Source organism: Apteryx rowi, unplaced genomic scaffold (assembly GCF_003343035.1).
Source record: "Apteryx rowi isolate R43461 unplaced genomic scaffold, aptRow1 scaffold_5, whole genome shotgun sequence".
Classification (NCBI taxonomy): domain Eukaryota; kingdom Metazoa; phylum Chordata; class Aves; order Apterygiformes; family Apterygidae; genus Apteryx; species Apteryx rowi.
In genome coordinates, this window is record NW_020450760.1 from 9,494,521 (window position 1) to 9,517,763 (window position 23,243).

General features: G+C 40.4%; 1 protein-coding gene across 1 annotated transcript in view; it reads left to right on the plus strand.

Moving 5' to 3' along the window:
- Window positions 1–7,261: 7,261 nt before the first annotated feature.
- Window positions 7,262–23,243, plus strand: part of KCNK10 (potassium two pore domain channel subfamily K member 10) — a 69,257-nt gene continuing 53,275 nt past the window's right edge. Inside the window, exon 1 of the mRNA XM_026079640.1 lies at window positions 7,262–7,313. Within this exon, the coding sequence (XP_025935425.1) occupies window positions 7,262–7,313 (52 nt within the window). The remainder of the gene's footprint in view (window positions 7,314–23,243) is intronic.

The window sequence follows — 23,243 nt, forward strand, 5'->3', positions numbered from 1 at the left end:
TTTGGCTTCTGACTGGCTGGAAACGTGCATGTCCTGGGCTACAAAGGTGAGGGAAGGTGGGGGAAAGCGCTTGGAATGAAACTGAGTAGGAAGCCTCATTGCATTCCTTACACCACAGCTCCATACCAAATACCATTGCTTTCATATTTTGGGAAGAGCTACTTACTATGCATGGGCCATGTGAGAAATTTGTTCCCTAATTTAGAAAGTAGTAAAGCTCTTCTGAGTACTATAAAAGTGATGATGATTAATGCAAGAGTTGTAGTCAGCCCTTTAAATGCTCGGTATAGCTTCTTTCTTCCCCTGCTATTCAGAGTAGAAAAGAAATAAGCATGACTGAAAGCTACAGGAGAACTGGTCAAAGTGAACGGTGTCTGCACAGACTGTTTCTCCCTACTTTAACTCTTCTATAGTTGCATTAATCCTCCGATTTAGTAGGCTGCTTAGGCCATATACTGTGTGGAAAAGCACTGAAAGGAACAGCTGCAGTTAGTGGCATGCTTGATTCTAAGAAATGATGACAGTTTTCAGTAAAACGGGTGGTGAGACAGTGCTTCTGAGACCAGCATTATCCCCTTCGGTGTATATGGCCCCTGCCCCACTGGCTGATACAATTGCTGTCTTGTCTGCTGGAAGCAAGATCAGGGAGAATACAGGATATGCATTCTCGCGTGTAGCTGGATTAGTCCTACTAGTCTTGTAGATTAGGTAGGACATAGTCAGGCTAAACAGCAATAAGGAAAATAATCTGAAGTCTTGCCCAGGATCCCTGCATAGTTCTAAGTATAAAGTTTAGTAAATGTATTCCTTACATTTGAAGGCATTAACCAACAAGCATTAGAGCAACAAGAGTATACATCAAACCACAATATTTGGTTCTACTTTCCTTGATCTACTCAAGTGGTGCAATTTTATACCAGTCCTTGAGTAACTACTGTATGTGCAGCTGTGATTTAATATATTTCTGTAGTGCATTAAACACTTCCACTCATTTATCCCCCATTCTGCTTTCAAGCTAAAGAGTCTGCGTCCACCCCACTTATCCTTACCCTTTTCATGTCAAGGCCATCTATGCTCCTCATTCATATTATAGGTTTTTGGTTTCTCCCATTCTCTTTTAACCTCAGTCAATTCCTTGGTTGCCTATAATTCTGTCAGTATGTCATATCCACTCCCTTCATCCACTGTCTCTCATTTTTCCTGTCCAGATACTTTGTGTGCTACTCTTCCCCTGTGCCTGCTGCTTTATTATTTTACAAACTCTAGATATCATATATGGCATTGCCTTGGCAGACCAAACTCTCATAAGAGACATGAGACATGAGCACATGAGACCAGGAAGCTCATGCCCCAAGAAGGCTCAAACCCATGGTTTCTTGCATCATGTATTTCTCTCATACAATCAACCTCTCACAAGCTCCCACTGTATCCGCTTAGACCCTCTTGTTTCAATAAGATTTGTAAACATATTTGTATACATAAACTAATATAATTTGTAATAGTTTGTAATGTCTCTACAGCTAAATCTTTTAGGATAACAGTATTTTAAACTCACTGAGGATGACAGGCAGACCTAGACAGTGTGATGATCTGAACAGAGAGGCACGAGGAGAGAACTCACCAGGCAGAGCCCAAGGCCTCCCTGCTCTGCCCCGGGCTCTAGCGCGAGGCTCGCGGGGAGCTTTCGACTGTCCAGGGTCCTGAAAAACTCCAACTGCCTGGGCTGCCTTCAGCGTGTGCCCCTCCTTTCTTGACACTCATAGTGGTGTGAATGTCAAAGAAACATAGGTATCTCTGGARGCCAACCCCAAATTTCCTGTTTAATAAAGAGGACAGTTATCAGTCTGCTCAGGTATAGCATCATATATCTATCTCATAAGAAATCTTAAGAAAATGGCATGAGAGAACAGCACTGCTATAAAATGAATTTGGTGGCTTGTTTTTATTAAATAGGCTTGCTGTTTTTGTCAGATATCAGTCTTTGATCTTATGAGGATTCTTCAGAGACATCATGGAAAGACTAAGGGCCAGATTGTAATTCTCCTATGACTATGATTCAGGAGTAATTGTACTAAAGTCAAACTGATGTGAAACAGATGTAAGCGGGTTCAGGCAGAGGCTCAATACTATGCGGCTTGAGTACTGCCCTTTGACAGGGCAGATCTTTTGCTGACAAAATGTTATTACTAATATATTTATACTAATAATATGCATATACATTATTTTTTCAGACAGATTTTAAAATGTGAGGTATGTACTCCACTGGAGTCCRTGCTGGCCTTAGAAAGGGAGTGGACTGATATAACGAGTGTCTAAAAGCTTGAGTCTGGCTAAGGAAGAAGTGTTACCAGGAAAGAACTGAGAATGAAGAAGGTGATTACAGACTGTGAACCAGGTATCCCTTCTCCAGTTCTGGCATTTAGGGGAGGGTCGCTTATAGTGGGGCTGGGAATATGAATAATATGTTAGGACATGAAAGGCAGGATCTACAATGTATTCTGTGTGGTGTTGCTGGGCAAAGAACCTGCAGACATGCTGTTGTAACTCAAACAGGTTACATTTGAGAAGATACTACCCTGGAAATGGCTATTACTGAGGTGTTGTATTCTCACTGATTTCATTGAAACTATTTCTGGCAATAAGAATTGTATTTACTGTTCTCTGGATTCATCTCTGAATGAGTGAAGACCCAGCTTTGCACACTAAGACTTAACAACTGCTAAGGAACTTCRTACTGTAGAATACAAAATAGTAGGTTGTTTTTTCTTGCACAGTACATAGTAGTCCTGATTCTTAGTTAACATCTTGATTCCTAGTTACACTATGGTTTCTGAAAACCATCCTGGCAAAGTTAGAAGTTTTTCAGGTTAGCCTAGACAGAAGGCTTAAAAAGGTCTTCCTAGACAGAAGGGTTCCTAGAGAATAAAGAATAATAAAGGGATTCTGCACTGGATCCTGTCCAAATTCATTGCACTGAAGGATGGGTCAATAGAGTATAAAGAACAGAATGCACTTCACTTGGGTTCCTCTGGCTCTCCTGGTCTGAGTGTAAATAAGAGCAGTCCTGTGCCAATAAACTGAACAAAGAATAATCTTCAAAATCAGAACTATCAGTTTTCAGACAACCCTATATTCAACCATAACTGAATGGTTATATTCATGAATGTTGCAAAGTGATGACACAAAGACTATCACAGGTGTCTGTCTAACCAAGTCTCATCTCTTCGGTGCATCCAAGAAATGGAACATACAAGTTTCAGGTGATTTCTGTGTGCTGTTGATACATTTTTGCATTCCTGCTCACTGGATTTAAGTARGTATAAGCTCTATTTATTCGTCTGTTTTGCTGCGGCTTTCTTTGAGTTACATCAGAACAGCTTCTAAATCACTCATGACATATTACTAATGAACAGTAAAAGGGCACTTAGCATTTTATTCTTCTGTCAGTGAAATTGCTTGTAAATAGAAAGCCTCTTGTCTATTGTGTTGTGATGGTCACAGGCCCAGTTCTGTAAGGCATTGATTCTCAACTAACACCAACTCTGAGGATACTCAGTTTGAACAGTGAACCATAAACAGAAGGAATTTAAGTAAATCAGTTTGATAAATTACCAATATGAAGTCAAGTCCTGAAAATTCTCATGCATATAGTAAAGTAGATTGATCATGCTATATTTATCTTTTTTCTTGGTGGTCTCCCATTTAAATATTAAACATTACTGAATCCACTTAGCTTATAAAAGTTGACAGAATAACAGCTTGAAACATTATAGCTTAAAGGCACCAGTTCTCCCTGTCATGAGAATTCCACATCACTGAGGGGTGAAAGGCCTTTTATTTGCATAAGATARTAGTTACGTTTCTATGCAACAGCTGTGCTGTCTGTGAAAGATGCACTCATTGTGCCAAATTCATCTCTGGAGTAGCCCCATTGATTTTAAATGAGTTACTTTGGGAATAAATTGGCCCACTGGATAAAAACTGCAAGTCTGAGGCATTGAAATAATTGAGCAAGATTTCCATGATCATAACATGGTAAAAAATTGCAAAACAGTTATATGATATTGTAAGTTTCTGTACCTGGTAGTATTCTTAAAAGAGCAGAACTCATTTGCCACAGGATTTTTAAACCATATAGCTGGAGCCAGGGCAAATGTTTGTGTAGAGCTTACAGGTACTTTGGGGGAATATGGGAACATTAAGATGCAAGAGACAAGAACGTGATACTGTGTCATTATAATGAACTTAGTGTTTTTATGATACTGTAAGTCAAACAAATATGAGATGTCTCCCTGTGGTCAGTTTAATAATAAAAGATTCATATGGCCACATGAAAATTCTTCTTTAAACAATAACAATCAAGATCTGTTTTTTACAAAGGCTTGGTAATGAACTACCTGAAGATTTCACCTCTAGGCTATGTATTTATTTTCTGCTTATGTTAGCAGGAATTAAATGCTGTTGGCCTTTCAGTAGCCTGTTTGAGTTTGGTGATCTCAGGTGAGTTCCCAGTGGACAGATGTCTGCAGCACAAAACCCACTTCATCAGTTGCTGATCGTCACCATGACTGAGTGATATATGACTGTATGKTTTTTTTTCTCAGTAAAGTACAAGGAGGATACCAGTAAACTGGAAACTGTTTTGAATGCTGAGAAAAAGTTATATACATATATATATGTAATTTAAGTAGTCCTTTATTGGTGCACATTTGACAAGTGACCTTTTCTTGGACTGAGAAGTCTTTTTTAAAGTCTTCCTTGGTTACTAGAATAATGAAAAGATTTCCCAATCATGATTCAAGCAATCACATAGCACAATTAGCAAAGTCTACCCTCAATTTTGTTTCCATTCAGTTTGCAGAAGTAATGTCAACAGGAATCCCAAAGCCTCTTCAGAATGCATCATGGTTTGCTTGCAAAGGAAATACCTTGTGCTCCTGGTGTCATCACTGCAATCATCTCAAATTCAAGTATGACTGAGCAGGCTCATTATCATTCTCTCCATGTCCTCCCTTACAGCAGCCTCTCCCGCCTCCTCCTGTACAGCACAAAACAAGAGCCACAGGGGTGCTTGGATTAGGGAAAGGAGAGACACCCGGCACCTCCCCCCAAGAAAACTTGCTGCACTACTTCCTTCTAGTTCCTTCAAGCTATATTATTGCGCACCACCAACATATAAAAGTGGAGCCACTAATATTGATTTGCCCTTTCTGCTTAGGGCTGAACAAAGACTGGGGACAAGCATGGATTTGTGCATTTATTTAGCTCCTGAATGTGGATATGAAAACAGCGTGCTAACCTCYACAGTAAGAGTTTCCTGAGGAGAGCCACAACACTTCAGACTACCTTGCTTTTCACCGCAGCAGATTTCACCTTTTCTCACAGTTAACTAACATCCGAGCAACAGATGGGAAAGGAAGACAGACAGAGAGCGGAACTGGGCAAAAATAGATATGGGCAAAAGCAGGGGAAAAATTGCCTTAGGGATTAAGTTTAGATTACAACCATGTTTCCTGAAAATTCAGAAGGTCCTGACCTCAGGGCTGATTCTGATATGGGTCACTGATACATGACCCATGTGAATTTTGGGGTCTCTCCCTCAAACTATCCCCAGTGAATTTTCCCCTTCATGCAATGAGTTCATCTCCACTGTGAAAGAGAGGAGGCAGGACAGGGTTAACCTCACACACTCTTCCTTTCAGTCCCCCGAGGGGCTGGGGTTTTGTTTTTCTGGCTAAGGGAGGGAGCCTGAGGCAAATACTGTGATTTGAGCTGGAGACCTTTCCAACCTAGACTGGTACCAGCCTGTTTTGGACTTGAGGAAGGAAAGCATAATCACCTGGAGCAGGAGGGAGAGGAGGAAGAATGCAGACTTGGCAAACAGCGAGTGTCTGATAATGGCCAAGTGTCCTCCATTTACCCCAAATCCCTGAGAGCGTAGGAGGGCACTGAGACTCCTTGAGTTTCCCTCCTAATCCTCCTGCCCCTTCTCCCCAGGTGGACCACGTCTCTCAGCTCTGCCTGGATTTGCCTTGATGCCAGGAGGCTATCCTTAACCCCGTGCGGAGGGGAGTGTGAAGAGAAAAGGGGCAGGAGTCTTGCTTGCGGGGTGTCCGATCCCAGGGCCACCGGCTGGGCTGCTGCCCCACACTGTGCCTGGGCTTTGATGATCCCTCTGCCCTCCCTTCCCCTCCCCCTGTGCTGCAGAGACACTGGATACTGCTGTGCTCCTGCCATGTGCTGCTGCTGCTGCTAGTAGCTAGTCGAGCGTGTCTCCGGCTGCAAACTCCGCCAAACAAGCCTGCATCCTCCTCCAGGGAAGGATACCTAGTAAGTACCAGTGGGAGCCTCCCCTGCCCTCCCCTCCTCTCCTCTCTCCTCCCTAGAGCACCCTGCGACTTCCTCTTACAAAGGGACTCCAGCATCTTCCCCTACCTTCCTCTCCCCACCCCCTTTTTAAGCCAGTGCAGAGAGGGGCTCAGTGAATTCCCTCCAAAGCTATAGGGTGGCTCCCTCCTCCTCCTCCTCCTCCTTCTCCTCTTCTTTCTCTGTCTCTCCTCACTAGCCCGGCTGCTGCTGCATTCAGCCAGGGTGCTCCCCCAGCCTCTCGCCAGCCATGCCGCTGCAGCTCACCCTGGATGGCTGACTTTTGTTGCCCCCATAGTGCCCGGGGCTGAGCTGAGGTGGGCTCATTTTTGGGGTGGCTGAGGCTGGAAAGTGCATGTGCGTGTGGGAGGTGTCTGTCAGGCGGGGGGGGCTGGCTGGATCCCCCAACCCTTGCAAGCCTGCAGGCTCGCCAGCCCGGGTGTCCCCTCAGGTGGGCACAGCCAGAGGTACTGGGCTGCAGTGAGGACCCTGCTGCCTGACATCTGCAGGTGGACTGGGCGAGCCAGCTGCTGGGAGCCTCCTTGAGAGCCAGCAGCACCCCGGACCTGCTGCTCATCTCCAGCTGCCCTGTCCCTGCTCCCCCCAGACCCACTCCAGTGCTCACTTCATCTCTTCACCTCTCTCTGCTGGGGTGCCTGCACCCCTCCTCACCTCACCAGTACAAAACCCTCCACTCCCCTCCCCTTCCCTTCCCTCCCCTCCCCACCTTTCTTGATTTATTTGTGTATTTCTTTCCTTGGCAACCACCAGTTCCCCTCAGTCAAACAGCGCAGGCTCCCTATAATTTGAAATTAATTTGTTTGACTGCAGCATTGAGACAGGAAGGTTGGGAATTTATTTAATTTTTTTTTCCTCCTTGTGCAAAAAGGAAGCGATGAAATTTCCAATCGAGACTCCAAGAAAACAGGTGAACTGGGATCCTCAAGGTTGGTGATTCTTTATTTCTATTATTACTATAATAATAACAATTATTATTATTCCTTTTGCCTAGTGACTCGTAGGAGACTATTTGACTCCAGATGGGAGGAGACGTTGGATGCTCATCTGCTTCCCATGTGTACTGCTCCGTCTTTCTTGCTCAGTTCTAGCAGTGCATTAGAAAATGCTCCTCAGATATGGGGTTGGGTGGGTGCATAGGTAAAACCTGTTTTAGATGCAAGTTTTATAGTTCTATATCCCCTCCCTTTTTCTTGGGTATTTCTATGGCAAACTTGCCTGGGATGGCTCTGATCTCTGGCTCAGAGCATTGTTTGTTTTGTTTCATCTGTGGCTCCTTTGTTGTTTCTAGTGATCATTGTCTCTGCTAAATGGGTGGTACAGGAGTGGACACAGATGTGACTGCTTGCTCAGGGCTTCTTGATGGCAAATGTCTGTTGGCAAGCAACTGGAGCAAAATGCTGCTGCAATATAACCCGTAGGGTGGGCAATACAAAAGACACGTTAAATAACGGAGCCCAAAGGGACCTTTAGACTCTTTACTCCATCCTGTTAACAACTGATCAGCCCAAGTAGGTAGTTTGATTAACTCTATAGTTAGATTTGGAGTCTGTTCTGGGGAGTGTGTTTGTGTGATGGTGGAAGGAGATTTACGCCAGTGCAGTGGTTTTCAGTAAAATGATCCAAGTTGTGTTTTAAAATAAACCATAATGAAATACTCTCCTTTTCTGGCATGGGGAGGAGGTTCATATGCAACCTACAGAAGAAGTGACTTAGCCCTCCCCTCCCCTCCCCCCCCGATGGCAATTTGTATACTGGTGTGTCATACTTCTGTGCATCAGTACAAGAGCAGAACAAGTTGAAGCCATATGCTCAGGTTTGCAGCAGAACTGCTGGCAGCCAGTTGCTGTTCAGGAGGGACTGCAGGAAGTACAAAGTGATAGCCCGGGCTTTGATTATTCATTTTTGTTCCGCAGGTTTGGTTATAGTGGTCTGTTTGTCTGTCATCCTCCCTGCCCTGATATCTACAAAATGAAATACTACGAACAGTTTCTTCTGGTGTAGAAGGAATACAGCAGGATAGACATCTTTCTGCTGAGCGGATCTGATGTGGTATTTGAATAGTATACACAATTAAGCTTTAGTTTAAGCCTTACTACATCTTTAATTAGGTGGAGGCTGATATCGACATGTAAGCCTCCTCCGCCCTCTGCTTCACAGTGGACACAGGGGCAGTGGCCCTAGCAGAGATTCCATGATTTTAGTAACTCTCTATTCTATACTTATGGTCAAAATTCTGCATGGTGAAAATTTGCTCTTCCCAGGTGCTTTTGTGAATTTGTGTTTGCTGTTGCTTCATTCTGCTTTGTTTTATGTATTGCAAAATGTCTTTTACTGCAAAAAAGCCATTTTTTCTCTTTCCCTTTTCCTGCCTGTACTGATGGCATTCTGTATATAGCTGCTGTGCTTTGCAATCAGCTTTAAAGTATATGGCTCCAACAGGTGGTTAGTCACAATCTACTAATGTATCCAAAACCTCAGTGTACTGAAACAGGTAAAACACCTCAAACCCAGCAGGTTTCCTTTCTGCTGAGATAAATCCCTGCTAAGGACTGAAGAATCCTACCTGTTATTTCCCCTCAGTGTATTGACTTCATTAGCTGGACAGCGAGGGTGCTAACGTATAGCCAGGAAGGAAGCAAAAAATGCTAATTTCTAATTCTCTGAGGGACTCAGGAAATAGATAAAAATCAGTGGCACGGACGAGGCAAATTGGTAAGGAAAAGTTGTCTCAGATCCRGTCCTTTAATCCATATATGAACAGTCCTATGATATTATACACACATAGTTCCACTGAAGAATTAGTGGTGTGGGCAGAAGACATAGTAGATTAGAGTTCCATTTTTTTTGAAACAAGAGTGTATTTACCTAGATAAAAATGTTAGCAAAGATCTACAAAAAAACACTAGAACCCTAAAATGAATGAATGAATACAATCATGTATATAGTTTGTTCTACATGTACATGTGATGAATGATGTTACGTTTTGTATAGTTTATGATATCTTTGGAGTTAAGAACTGAAGTTAGATAGAAAGATTCACATGCAGAAATCTGGCAGCACAAGGATAAAAGCAATCCTAATTCTTAAAAGCAGAACTCATGTCCAGTTAATGTTCACCCTCAGATGCCAGGGTCATCCCAGTATGTGTTGTATGATTGTATGATAGTGCCCTATTCTGGTTGTCAGACAGAGTACCTGTGATTTCCACAGTTTTGTCTATTATGAACTGTGCTAACTTGTACTAACAGTAGTTGAAGTATATCAACGGATGTTTCTGGCAAGGAAGACAGCAGTCTTAAGATGTGAAATAGAGCTATGGTATCCTCAAAGATTGTTTTAGATTAGATTATTCCAGGCAATATTTTCTAGAAACGATACACATTTTCTAAAGGCCAGGAATTTCACTGTGGAGATACAGCTGGCTTGGGACTGATGATGTTGCTGGTTTGAACCCAGATCAGAATGGAAGCCAGTGAAATGAATTAATGCTGAAATTCCATGATGCTGACTGTACTATAAATATTTAGTTAGATAAATAGATTAGAGCCTGATGGTTTCTTGCATAAAACTGGTATTTTCAGTTCACATCAACAAAGATCAATATACCATAGAAAGGCTTTGTGGAGAGAACAGGTTTAAAGGAGGAGAATTGACATGAGGAATTGTGTCTGACACACAGCTAATTGGAGGTTGATTTCTCAGCCATTAGACTGGAATGATTAGGGCATGGAGACTGAATTGTGCTTTTATCCTGTTGTGTAGTACACACTCATCTTGGGTATGGAGGATATTTGTGCTGTCCCTGTATGTGTTGCGTGTGTTTTCTAAATAAAGCAAATACTTCATAAACCTGGAAGTACAGTTAAGTCCCCTACTATCCCATGCAATCAAACTATATAATCCCATTCATAAACTGATCAAACTCCATCCCAAAAGTCATTTGGATTTGTCTCTAGTATTCTAATGTGAAAGCTGTCCTAGAATCTCTTTTATATTGATTAAAACCAGTATAACAATTTACATAGTAATCATGTACAGTGATTCAGTGAATCAGGTAACAAATGAGTTAAAAAAACAAATAGGCACCTCAAGAATACATTCATTTTAGGGAGAGTGGGGTACACTGAGTAAGGTACAGCATCTCACACTGTCTGGCCTCATGTATTTTAAAAAAAGGCTGCTATTTGTGTTACTGAAGAATCAGCCTGAATTTATACAGTCATAAAACATTTAATCTACTGATCACTGTTTTTTGCTTCTTTGATTTGGGGCAATTCAGGCAATCCAATACTGAAATTAGAGAAAGACCAGATTTTTAGTTTCATACGTCACACAAATTCCCATCTAATTGTCTCTGACTATAAGGTTGGATTTATAGCAGTCCATGAAGACACTAACTCTTGTAATTGTTTTTCTCATCTTTCCTCTTGCCCACACTCCTCCTGCTGTTTGTTAAACCAACCTGTTGTCCTCATTTAAATTAGCTTATAAACTCTTCGCACATATATTTTTATAYAGAACCTAAAACACATTGGGTCCCTCATCCTGATGGAGACATCTGGATATTACAGCAATATCAAATTATTGTTGCTTATTATCTTATTATTTACTTAAAATGGCTGTTTCTTTGGAGAAAAATTACTCTGGAATAACACACATATTGGAGCTAAGCTCCAGCTTATGCATTGGTAAAAGATAGTTTTAAGAACACTTTAAGGTGGTGTGAAAATAGCCTTGAATATGTTCCTTTAAAGAGCTGCTTTTCTAAAGTGAATATGTTAATTTGTCTTGTTTGTCTAAGAGGAATTTCCTTGGCTTGAAGAAGGGTAGATAGGACTCTTTCCAGTATGCTCAGAAATTATTCCCAAGTATGAATGTCTTGCAGGGTGATGGCAAGATGTCCTTTCCAAGGAAGGTATGTTTATCTTGATGATGATTTTAGTAGGCAGATGATGGAGTTCAATTTTAAACTCTGCTCTGATAATATGTTCAGCAGGTATTAGTCCATCCTTTGTGCCAATCCATCCATTGTGTCTGCAGTTTGATGCAGACACTTCAGTGATATGGATTGCCAAAACCCTTTGAATTTTAAGCTATATGTTTATCTGTACACTGACCTTTTGGAACTCTGAAGTTTTGATATAACTACCTGTGTCCTTTCACAAAGACGTCTTTTGTGTAGGATTGTTTTCTGCAGTTTGGGACCCTAAAATCACACATTTATTGTCATCCTGATATTTAGTGTGGGAGTTAGTGGTCTGTGGGGAATTCAAGCTGTGGTTGAGAATCAGGAGTTCTTCCTCAGATTCTGCCAGTGACTTACTGTTTAACCTTTGGTGAGTCACTTAACCTGTCTGTTCCTCCCTTTTTCCATGACTGCAAAATGAAAATATTAATACATCCCTAATGCACAAGGGTGTTGTGCAATACAATTAACTTGTTTAGAGCAATCTAAGATCTGCTATTGAAAGAAGAACATATGTATTGCAATCAAATGCTAAAACAATTTGGAGGGAGTAAAATAGCCTCTATCTTCATACACAGATCACATCATTTAAGAAAAAAGGTTATCTCAGCACTTTACAACTAGAGAAAACTAGTATTACTTGCACATCTTTACAGATACTGAAGACTCAATTGAGCTTTCCATTAGAGGTATCTAAAGCCATTTGATATTCTCCAGCTGCCACTCCAGAGGGGCACAGCTCTTGCACAGGTCCTGTGTCATCTGCCATGGATTTCTCACTTCACCTGAGACACCCCAGGTGGCACTGGACACCTACACGTGGGGCAACTGAGCTGTTCTAGGGCACTTTCATGCAGATACCAGAGTTGAATGATCTATTGATGGCTGTTTGTTCAAAGAAATCTTTAGTATTGACTAGCCAGTATAAGTTAAAACTAGTGCTTGCTACACAATGTTACAAACTGCTCCAGTTGCTGTTTTTTCCCATCCTTTAATGTCAAAGGGGCCAATGCAGAAGGAAAACTTTATTATAAAGGCATAGGTGAATAGAATGAGGGTGTTCATTTCTGTCTTTTGTTTTCAAGAAAATATTTTAAAAGAGGAGGTATATTTTATAGGATGGAGTGCAACTGTGATTCATTTTAGGCCCCAAGAGCATGTGTTTAGCCATGCAGCCTTCCTCTTTTTATGCAGCATGGTGTGTAAGCTATGCCAACAAATGCTTCTGAGGGGTACTATGATACTCCTAAACTTTCCCTATAAAATCTAACCTGTTTATCTCTACTGATTATAAACACAGTGCCCACTTGCCTTAATCATGTGAGCAGGATCATTGCACTTAATAGTCCTACTCACATAAGGAAGGCAAATAGTTTGATCTGAGACACATTCTAATTTATACAGTTTTCTTATACATCCTGATGAATGTACAGTTTGCTCTGTTTTGCATATGTGTTCCCTGACAGACATAGTCAAAGTTTGGTTTGCAGCAATGACCCCATTAGATTTGTCTGCGCATTTTTTGTCCTCCATTAGCCTCTTTTTGGCTCTCTAGTGCTTGACAAGAGTTTTTTTAGAATTTCATGGAACTTGTGGGCTAGATAACTTATATCCTTCTGCACTAAAAAGTCAATTCTTAGTAATTCAGTGTAAGAAGACTTTACTGTGGAAAGCTATGATGTGTAAAGCAGTAGCTGTGATCCCAGCGAATGAAGGTAGGGTATAGAGCACTTACTAGTTGTATCACAAAATCATACTTGCAACTGCACCATCTGACAGGTCAGGACTGTGCTGTGCCTAATTAGCATGGGTAAGAGGTTGATTTTGAAGAGAGATTTGACGGAGAATAGAGATTGCATAAACAGGAGGGCACTTTTGTGAGTATAAATTGCAGTGTGTGGTGTAGAGCCAATACTGAAAAATACACTGAAGTGGGGAGACTGGAAGAATTTGGAGAACAAATAAAACAGAATGAAGAAATCAAAGCTTTACTAAAGGCTATGAGGAACTTGCCTGTGAGGCAGATGAAGACTGTGGACCATAATGTAGTAAGACATAGGAAGATATGACTAGATTAGCAGGAGAGGAAGAGAGTGGAGAGCTATTAGCTTCATCACCATCATCTTTAAGATGACCTGGAAATGGAAAAATTAAGGAATCAGAAAAGAAAAATTAGTAATAAAGCAGAGGCAGAGTAGAAGACTGTACAGAGGCTTTCTTAATAGTAATACTGAGGAAAGATTGAACTCTAGTCAACATGAGAAAGATGAAGAGTAGGATATCATTAAGATATCATCCAGACTGTGAGGAAAAAAAAGAGATTAAAGGAGTCAAAGGCAGTATGAAGCTGTAAGTTTAAGACAGAGAGAGCAGTAGAATTATCAGTAGTTGGAGAGGTTAAGACAGAATTATCATTTCAGTGAAGAATATCGATGCTATTTTTGCCACATATGTACAAGAGTAATCCATTAATAGGCTTTTGGACTGAAAAATCCCTTGGACAGCTCTTGAAAACTGTACGATGCCGTCCTGAAGGGATGGAGGTTGCTTTTGGGTCTATGTTGTAGGTGAAAGATATGTGATATCACTTGTAATTGGATAGCTTTTGGTTCAGCTTTTGGAATTGATGTGGGTTTATCTAGCTGGTGTATGGAGTATATCAGCTTCAGACAGAAGTGTGCATAAATATGGTGATACAATTTAAATCTTATTCTCCTAATTTAATCTGGAGCTACGAATTTTACCACTCACTTCGGTGGGAGCAGCATGAGATTCTTAATTTTAAAAGTATCAGTACTGTGTTGTCTCCATAAGCTTTACTGAGTTAACAGTAAAGGAATGTCTGGAATCACTGAGAAAACAGTGATACTCGACATTATATTGCAGATAGGGCAAGTATGTGGAGTGAAAGGGGAAGGGAACAATGAAGAAACCAAGGTAAGAAAGGATAACAGGCACATTAGGATTCAACAGGTACGGTATTATGGAATTCAGTGTAATGGGAATATTTAACATTTACTTTGTAATAGTCTCAGTGTAATAGGAAAAACCAAAGCAGAAAATATAAATGCTGAGCAGTTGTCTGTTTTCTTAATAGCATTTTTATGGAAAAGAAGTGACATTCAGGGAAGGACTAAATATTACCTTTTCTCATACCTTTTTATTGGAATGCTTCCTTTTTTTCCTTTGTTTTCTATAAGAAATTGGAAACATCCTGGGACCTGGCCTTTGTCACACAGAGGCTGCTCATATTCCAATTCCTGAGACATTGTTTATACTTGTATTGTTTGTCTGTGGAACATGTATATAAAAATATTTTACATAAAATGGAAGCTATGCTCTAAGATGAACCTGCTGACTTTTGTAAACTGCAATGCAGTTCCCACCGGTGACACCAACACAGTAAAACAACAAGTGAAAACAGCGCATATCATATAACATTGTACTTCAGGGTGGTAGTGCCAATCCATTTTGGTCCATGGTCCACTGTTTTTCCCCCAATATTTTTTGTGGACTGCTTTTCACAGTTACAATCAAACATTAATTCAGAATATTTAAACGAAATAATATTTCAAAAGTGAACTTTGAATCTCTTACCATGTTAATGAACCACAGAGTTTAGTGGATATTTCCTTGGTCTGGAAATGCTGAGACCAAGAATTCAGATTTCATCTTTTCCTTTAAATGCTAATAAAATTCCCTTGCTATTACCAATGTTATTATTGACAAAAATCATAAGCAGTAATTTCAGATGCATTAAGTCCCAAATGCATGTATTATGCGTTGTTCAGATGCCCCACCATACGAGCATAGGAGATCACTGGTACGATTTTGAGGTTAGGGTGCAAATTTCAGTTTGGACATATCTTATTGTTGGAGGTGGATATGAAAGCCAGTAGGATGATAGAATCAGTTGCAAGCTGGAGTTGTAACCAGGAGTGTGACATATAAAATATATGAAGGGGATTGAAATTTGTTCTTTGGATCTGGAGTCCAGCTGCAAAGTCTGGACTTGAATTCGGATGTTCTTAAAAGTCCCAGCATAGTTAGATATGGGCTTTTGGTTTCAGTTTACTCTTTGAAATTTAAGAGGAGATTTAAAGAGAAATTGAGACCTGACAAGGAGACAAAGGAAAGCTGCTGCAAGTAATAGAGATGACAAAAGAACAGGGGCCCAAAATGTGAAACAGTCCGATCAGCTGCCAGAGGTGCAGAATATACAGAATGAAGAGAATGTCCCTGTGGCCAGGCTGTAAATGCTCTTGGGGGGGTGGGGGGGGGAGGCAGATATGAATACAAGTTTGGTTGCTTATAACCAAAATTCACTTTTTTCAAGCACATGATGGTTCCACCTTTTAGAAGTAAGCACCTTGCCTAAGGCATATTTTTTTAAAATAAAGAAGAATCTTTATGTTCTGTATTCATTCCTCAGGCATGTATGGGGATGCTCCTCTCTGAACAAAACTATGGCACAGTTTAAAAATGATTGTAAGTAATCTTATGGACATATTACAAAATATCTTTATCTAATAAAGTAAGTATCTTCATAGATGATGATCTATTACTTGGCTAACCCTTTATAGGAGAATTATGCTCATCTTTCTTCAGTTTGTTCTTCATTCTGCCCTCAAAGAGATGCATTGAGTAGATATTTAATTTGCTTCAGATCTTTGTATTTCTGGATGATACTTGACTGATTGTGACCATTATTTGATGAAGGCAATAAATAGTTTAACTACTAGGAGATAACAAAAGTTAACATCCTAAAAAACATTTTCCTATAAAGAAATACAAGTTATTTTGGAATCACTATCCTACAGGATCATCTAAGTGTTTTAAACATTGTGCTTTGAGTACCTAGATTTGTTAGAGCCATATGTTCATATCTCAGCAGGGCTGACTCATCTTTTCTTCCCTAGGAGGAAGAAACAGCATGTTACTGACTTTATTGGATAGGGATTTTGGAAGACCTTAAACTTGTGCCGCTGAGATTCTTAAGATTCAACGGTGTGTGGTAAAAGGGTGCTTAGATTATTTTTCTCTTACCCAATACTTTAATATCATAGTACTGGCATGGTTTTAAAATAGCAAATACATACTGACAGCTTATCCAGGGGATTTATCCTCCCAAATTTCAACTTTTCATTTTAAAGAAAAAAAAGGGAAGTCATTAGCTGCTAGCTACTAAGGGTGAAAAACCTCAATGATGAAATAATTATAAAAGAAATGGTACTGCAGAATCTCCCAGCTGAAATGAAGGAAGCAGTTCACACATCTCAAAGACATTGCTCTATGTTAACTCAGATCCATCACTGATTATTTAAATGTCAAGACTGCTAAATTTGGATTTCACAAGAAAGGGTGATGCAGAGAGGCCATGGGTAGCAGCAATCATGACAGCTACAAAAACAAAACCAGAACTACCTCTTTATGATGGTACAACCACCATAGTAATTTGCCTTCATGAGAAGCAGGGTCCGTTACTTGGTTACAATGATGCACGGATGTGCAACGTGGGACCTGAATTGCTCATTGCTACCAGACTCTATTTGTTTATTCAGTTTTCTAGAAGTAGGAATCTGCTGCCATTTAAGAGACTGTAAGGCAGCCGAGACATCTGCATAGGGCTTGTGTGGTGAAGGACATAAGGGAGACCTCTGCACTTCTGAAGTGCAACAGCTGAAGACCAAGCAGGATATCCTAAGGTCTCTCATATGGCACTAGATAGTATGTGTGGGCAACTGAATTAAGCAATTTGAGTGAGACTTATTTTGAGAATAAAATACCTAAATACAGGTAGGTATCTGAATGAAATGCAGAGGAGTTCTAACTTTCTAAAGACCTACTATGGTCAGTGGAAATCTAATCAAATACAGTTGGTGGAGCCTGGAGAACTATTTCAGTAAATGTCTGCTTTAGAGTGAGCAGAATCACTCTCCAGGCTCTATTGACTGATTTGACCACATCTGTATTGACTCTAATGAGTTGTATTTCAAATCACAGCAAAGGAAAGAGCTGAGCCAAGGGATATTCCTGCTTGTATTTTGAACTTTAGCCCAAATAGCTTTGGGTAGGTTCTCAGTAGGAGGATTTAGGTTAGGTCTACCAGACTTTCCTGGTGGATTCATTCTCAGTCTGTTCATGCTTTGAGATTAGAAGAAGTTATGCAGTCATGGTTAGCACATCTCTGTTGAAAGTTATGAAATATTACTTTGAGCTTGGCATTGTTAGCAGTGATTTCATGGTTTTTCACCAGCTCTGAGTGATGGTGAATGAGTTCACACCCACCTGCACCCACTGTGCTGGCATACCTTGCTTAAGTGAAGCTTAATTGTGGGAAAAGTTGACTAGAAGGTCACAGTTGTCTCTTAAGTCTGATTTGTGAATGCTTGTAGCTTTGTATCCATGATGCAGGATGGCAACACTGTGAGGTGCTGTGAGATGTTAGAAGCTATGTGATATCAGCAGATGCCATCCTTATGTGACTATAAAGTTTTGTCATAGTTCAAATTACAACTGCATTTCTACACTATTACCTGAAGAAGTTGAGCATGAGACAAGAAAAGTCTTGAATAATTTGTTTTTTTTACCAATCTCCTTATGATCGGAGATATCTTAAATTATATACTATTTAGCAGCATCCAAGTCAGCTTAACTGTACAGCCAGAATCAACCTGGCACTGACTTGAAGCTCTGTGTGACTGGTCAGCTTCTCAGTGACACAGTTTCATCTCTTCTGTATATGATATACTGCCATGTGCAGCGTAATGAGTCTGGAGTCTCTTTTTAACCTACTCCCATTTATTTACCTGAGCTTTCTTTGACTCACAGTCACTTTCTAATAATTGTCTTACAAACAAACTAGAAAGGTAAATCATTCAGACTGTGGCATCTCTACTAATGGAACTTACACACCAAAAGTGTAAAAGAAAAATGTCTGTATTATGAAGAATTAAGAATAAGAGAAAATAAGAATGAAAAAGTGCATTTCAAACAGCAACTTCCTCTTCCTTATGTAAGTCTTTCTTGCACAGAGTCTTTTTTTAATAGTTAGCTTGTATTATATGTATTCTCTGTCCTATTCCAGAATAAATTTTAAAAGTGTGGAAAAGACTTCATTCACTTTAACTAAGGGTCACTTACTATGTATAGGAATGTAAGACTGTTTAAATAGCCTGGATCCCTGGTAAATGCAATTAGAGTAGCTCCAGTGAACTAAAAAATCTCCCAATTGACGTGCTTCTTACAAGATTTCTGACCATTACATGGTGAAAGAACCATTCCTGTTGCTGTTGCCCAGAAAATTTGAGAAATTACCACTTTTTTGAAGTAATGGATCAATACTGAAATTTGCTTGAATTCAAAGTGTTTTTTCTGGAAATTCAAATCATTATCCAGATTGGAGACTGATGCTACTGTAAAAATTTTTACTTCTCCTTTATACAAAATAGTATCAGTGTGAACTCTTTAGATATGGTCAATAATGTGCATATACATCCTTAAGGATGCTCCAAGAAATCTTTGAAGGGAAGCAGTTAGTGCTGATGCTCTATTCTTATTCTGGATTTGGAGGTTATTGTCATTTTTCAGATGTTTTTCTGGCCTTACCCACATGTGAAAGGTTGATTCCTTGGCTATTAACCTAAGGGAGTTCTGCAAGAGATACTGTGCTGCCCTGGCTGAGTGATGCATTGGCCTCTCACAGTTCCAGTCTATAATATACTCAGTGGTGCTACTGTAGTCCCCCTTCACATGACTGTGAGGCTATCAAGAGATTCCTAACCTGCACTGTTAAGCCGTACCCCCGGCAGACAGCCACTATCAATCACATTTCATACGGACATCAGATAGCTTCCTGCTATGAAGGCCAGCATGAATCTTTGCTTTGTTGTTTGTCTCCTGTTTGCTCATCTTAGCACTAGGTCTCTTCAATAAGAATGTTCTTCCTTTTGTACCTTGGCCTTCTTATGTTAAATTGTTCCAAGACTCAGGTTTCCTTCACTGCCTGGCCTGGCCCTGAGACCATTAGCTGAATTTTTTCTGAGTCCTTGAGATGGGATATTTAGTCCAAGTACTCTAGCAGCAGGACACTTGGCTAAAACTCTGACCCTACATCATCCTATGAGCACTCTGAAATAAAACATCTTGAAGTCTTCTAGTGGGAGATTCAGACTCTTCCTAAACATTACTGGAATCCTGGGGCACTTGCTGGAGAGGAAAATATAATGGATGCGTTTCACCCAACAGCATGCCGTGGTGCTGTGGAGATTTTTCTTATGAGTCTGTAAAAAGAAGACTATGGATAAGCAGCAGCATCACTGCCTCCACCTGTCTGCTGTTCGTCTGAGGGTGAAATCTGCAGAGAACCAGAGAACAGCTATTTCTTCCTTGGTGCTTCTACTTGAGGCTTGTAACACACTGACAAGAAAGCAGTTTTTCTAAACATTACCTAATAAGGAAAAACAATGGTGTGCTCATCTCTTCTGACAGGAACTCTTTGACATGAAGTCATCTCTATACCCAAAGATCTTGAGCCAAGAGTGCTTCTTTCCAATTTGACTCTTGACAGAGCAGAGATCCAGATGAACTAGAACTCCCAATTTTAGCAGGAGCAAGAAATACTGATCTACTGCTAAGGAAACAGGTTTTTAGCTGTGATCTATTAGTTTTACTCTTATTTTGGAAAGGGAAAGGCAAGAATTTTTCTTGGGTTTCTCTGTATTCAGTTTCTCTATAAATAGATTCATAACCCTGATGATAGAGCTGCTGCCAGTGAGAGCATGTTGGAACAAACACAGTCACCACTCTTGAAGCAGGAGGGCTCCTTATTAGGGACTCACCACTGCCCATCACTTCTAAGCTCCCCTCAACTCTTCCTACTCCTCACTGTAATACTCTTCTACTCTATTTTCCATTTTCCAATACCTGAAGTACCTTGCCAGGGAGGGCAGTTCATTGATGAGTCGCATCACATATGAACATGTGCCTGGCTCCTTGCTGTGGGCTCAAGTGTCAGAGGCAATGGGGAGGGTAGATGAGTGCAGAGTGCCAAGAAGAGGAACTGACTGGCAAGTTACAGGTATGCTGCCTCCCATGCTGCCAGCAGCATTGGAGGGAAGTGAGGGACAAGAACAGATGGATAGATTTGGAGGAGCGCAGGGTGGAAGAGAGGTCAGGGGAGAGAGAAAGCAAAACAAGGGAAACAAAATCTGAACTGCCTTCCAGCAGTGTACAAGCTTACTCCAGCACAAGACAAATCTGCCTCAAGTATTCGTCTGGACTTGGCAGCTCTGTAAGTAGTGCTACAAATGGTGTCAGTAGCAGTGCATCTTCATGTTTATGCCAGTAAGTGTTAGTTAGGAACCCCCCAGGACTGCTGTCCTGAAGCCAAACCAGAAAGAAAAAAATGAAGGTGCTTTCAGCTGTTCCTGGATTTCATGCCCTGCCTAGTACATCCATTCTTTCAACCAGTGAGCTGTCATATCTGCCTTAAAAAACTGCAGTGGTTGGGAAAAGGGGGAGGGAGGGGAAAGTATCCCAGCATCCCGTGACTGTGACTTTTACTGAGATTTTTTAATGTCAGTGCATAAATTCTTGGTGATACCTGTGCAAGCCAGCCTTGGCGTTCCTGTTTTTTTCCCTGCAATTTGCATAGCTTCATTATGCAGAAGCTCTAAGGCTGTGTTTACAATAGCCTAACTCTTGAGAAGTCCATTTTAGGTTTGTAGGCGGGTTCTGACATCAGTTCAGAAAGCATTGAGGCTGGGTCAGAATCTGTCGGGAAATTCTTGTAAATAATCAGCAAGAGCAGCTTACACATAGGTATCATATTTTTCCTTTATGACCAACAAAAGAAAGGAATAAGATTTATGATCATCTATTAATCTTGTAACAGATAGACCAGCATTTTGTTCATGTGTAGTGGAAAAGAACATGACCCTTTAAAGAAACTGAAGATTTGCTAACACACTGATGGCAATAATTGTACCTGTTTGTTGCATATATGACAAAGACCTTGTCTTAATGAACTTTCAAAATTACTTTTTAATTCAGTCCATTTGCTAACATGTGTGGCAATGCTTACATGAGACAAACTGAATGCATACAGTATCATTTTTTCTTAGTGTAACAGGGGTGTTCTATTATTTATAAAATGCTTTGAGATATTTAGATAATTATGGAAGATTATTATAGACTTCTGGCACGACTAATGCAAAGGAGAATGGTGAGATATATTTTGACTATCTTATGTAGAAGTGGAGGGCTGGAAAGGATTTCAAGATCATTTTCCTGCTCTGAGTCAGGACTAGAAAATCAAGATGAAAGACTTGGAATTCTTTTTTTATTTCATACCCTAAACATTTTTCCAGTTTGTTTACAGACCCTGCAAGATGAATGCAAGCCTATAACATTAGGCTATTTTTCTTAGTTACCTTTCACTGATAGCTTAGAATTTGTTCATGGGTCCTTGGGGTAGGTAGGGCACATGTTGAAAACACTGACCTAAATGATTTCTGGCAGATGATTGTATGTCCTGTTCTTAAAAACCTCCAGTGAAGAAGATATCAATATGTCCGTAGGTGTTCACATCCTTAACTATCCTTGTAGCTAAACTTTTTCCTGATATATAATCCACTACTTCCTTTATACAGATTAATCAGTTATTTCTTGCCCTATTCTTAAGGAATCTAGGGAACAATTCATCACTGTCTTTGCTTAGCCAGTGTCTTGTTTTTGTTTGTGAGATTACAGTTCACATGTGTACGCTTAGTCTAAACAGCACTTTTCATTTATATTAAGACAACTATTTGGAAAGTTGTAGTGAAAGTCTAAGTGGCATATTGAAAAGATGACTGCATTAATACTCAAACATTTTGTGTCATGGGCAACTGACATTTGAATATGTGTTGGAGTTTGATTAACTGTAGTATGAGCCAAAATAAGAGATTAGTCAAAACTGGTTTAAGGAAAATGCTGAAATTTCCCCTATTCTTTAAACACAGATCCTGTGTTTGCCTCTTGAAGTTTGCTAACTCATTCTTTCCTTCTATTTTCCTGTACTCTTAACACTCAATTACAATGAATCATGTCAGTATCTAGTCACCATTCAATATTTTGGTGATGAATGAAGCAGGGAAAGATGCTGAATTCATCAGTCTTTTCTGTACCATTCAGAGTTTGCTCTGTTTTTCTATTAGCCTGAAGAAAGAAAAATATATCTTTCTTTAGTGGTTGTTCACTATATGCAGTCGTATGAAAGTCTGTTCAAAAGCCAAAAATGGACGTAAAATTAAAGAAATAAGCAACAAATGTCCAAAATCAGAGGTTCTGGCCCTTTTCTGATAGGTCTTAAAATGCATAGGTCTGGGAACAAGAGAGTGGATTTCTATTCTGGCCTCATCATTTGTCACAGAATCACAGAATCACAGAATCGCTGAGGTTGGAAGGGACCTCTGGAGATCATCTAGTCCAACCCCCCTGCTCAAGCAGGGTCACCTACAGCACGTTGCACAGGATCGCATCCAGGGGGGTTTTGAATATCTCCAGAGAAGGAGACTCCACAACCTCTCTGGGCAACCCGTTCCAGTGCTCTGTCACCCTCACAGTGAAAAAGTTTTTCCTCATGTTCAGATGGAAGTGTCTGTGTTTCAGTTTGTGCCCGTTGCCTCGCGTCCTGTCGCTGGGCACCACTGAAAAGAGTCTGGTCCCATCCTCTTGACACCCTCCCTTCAGATACTTGTACACATTAATAAGATCCCCTCTCAGTCTTCTCTTCTCCAAGTGAAACAGGCCCAGCTCTCTCAGCCTTTCCTCATAAGAGAGATGCTCCAGTCCCCTAATCATCTTTGTAGCCCTTCGCTGGACTTGCTCCAGTAGTGCCACATCCCTC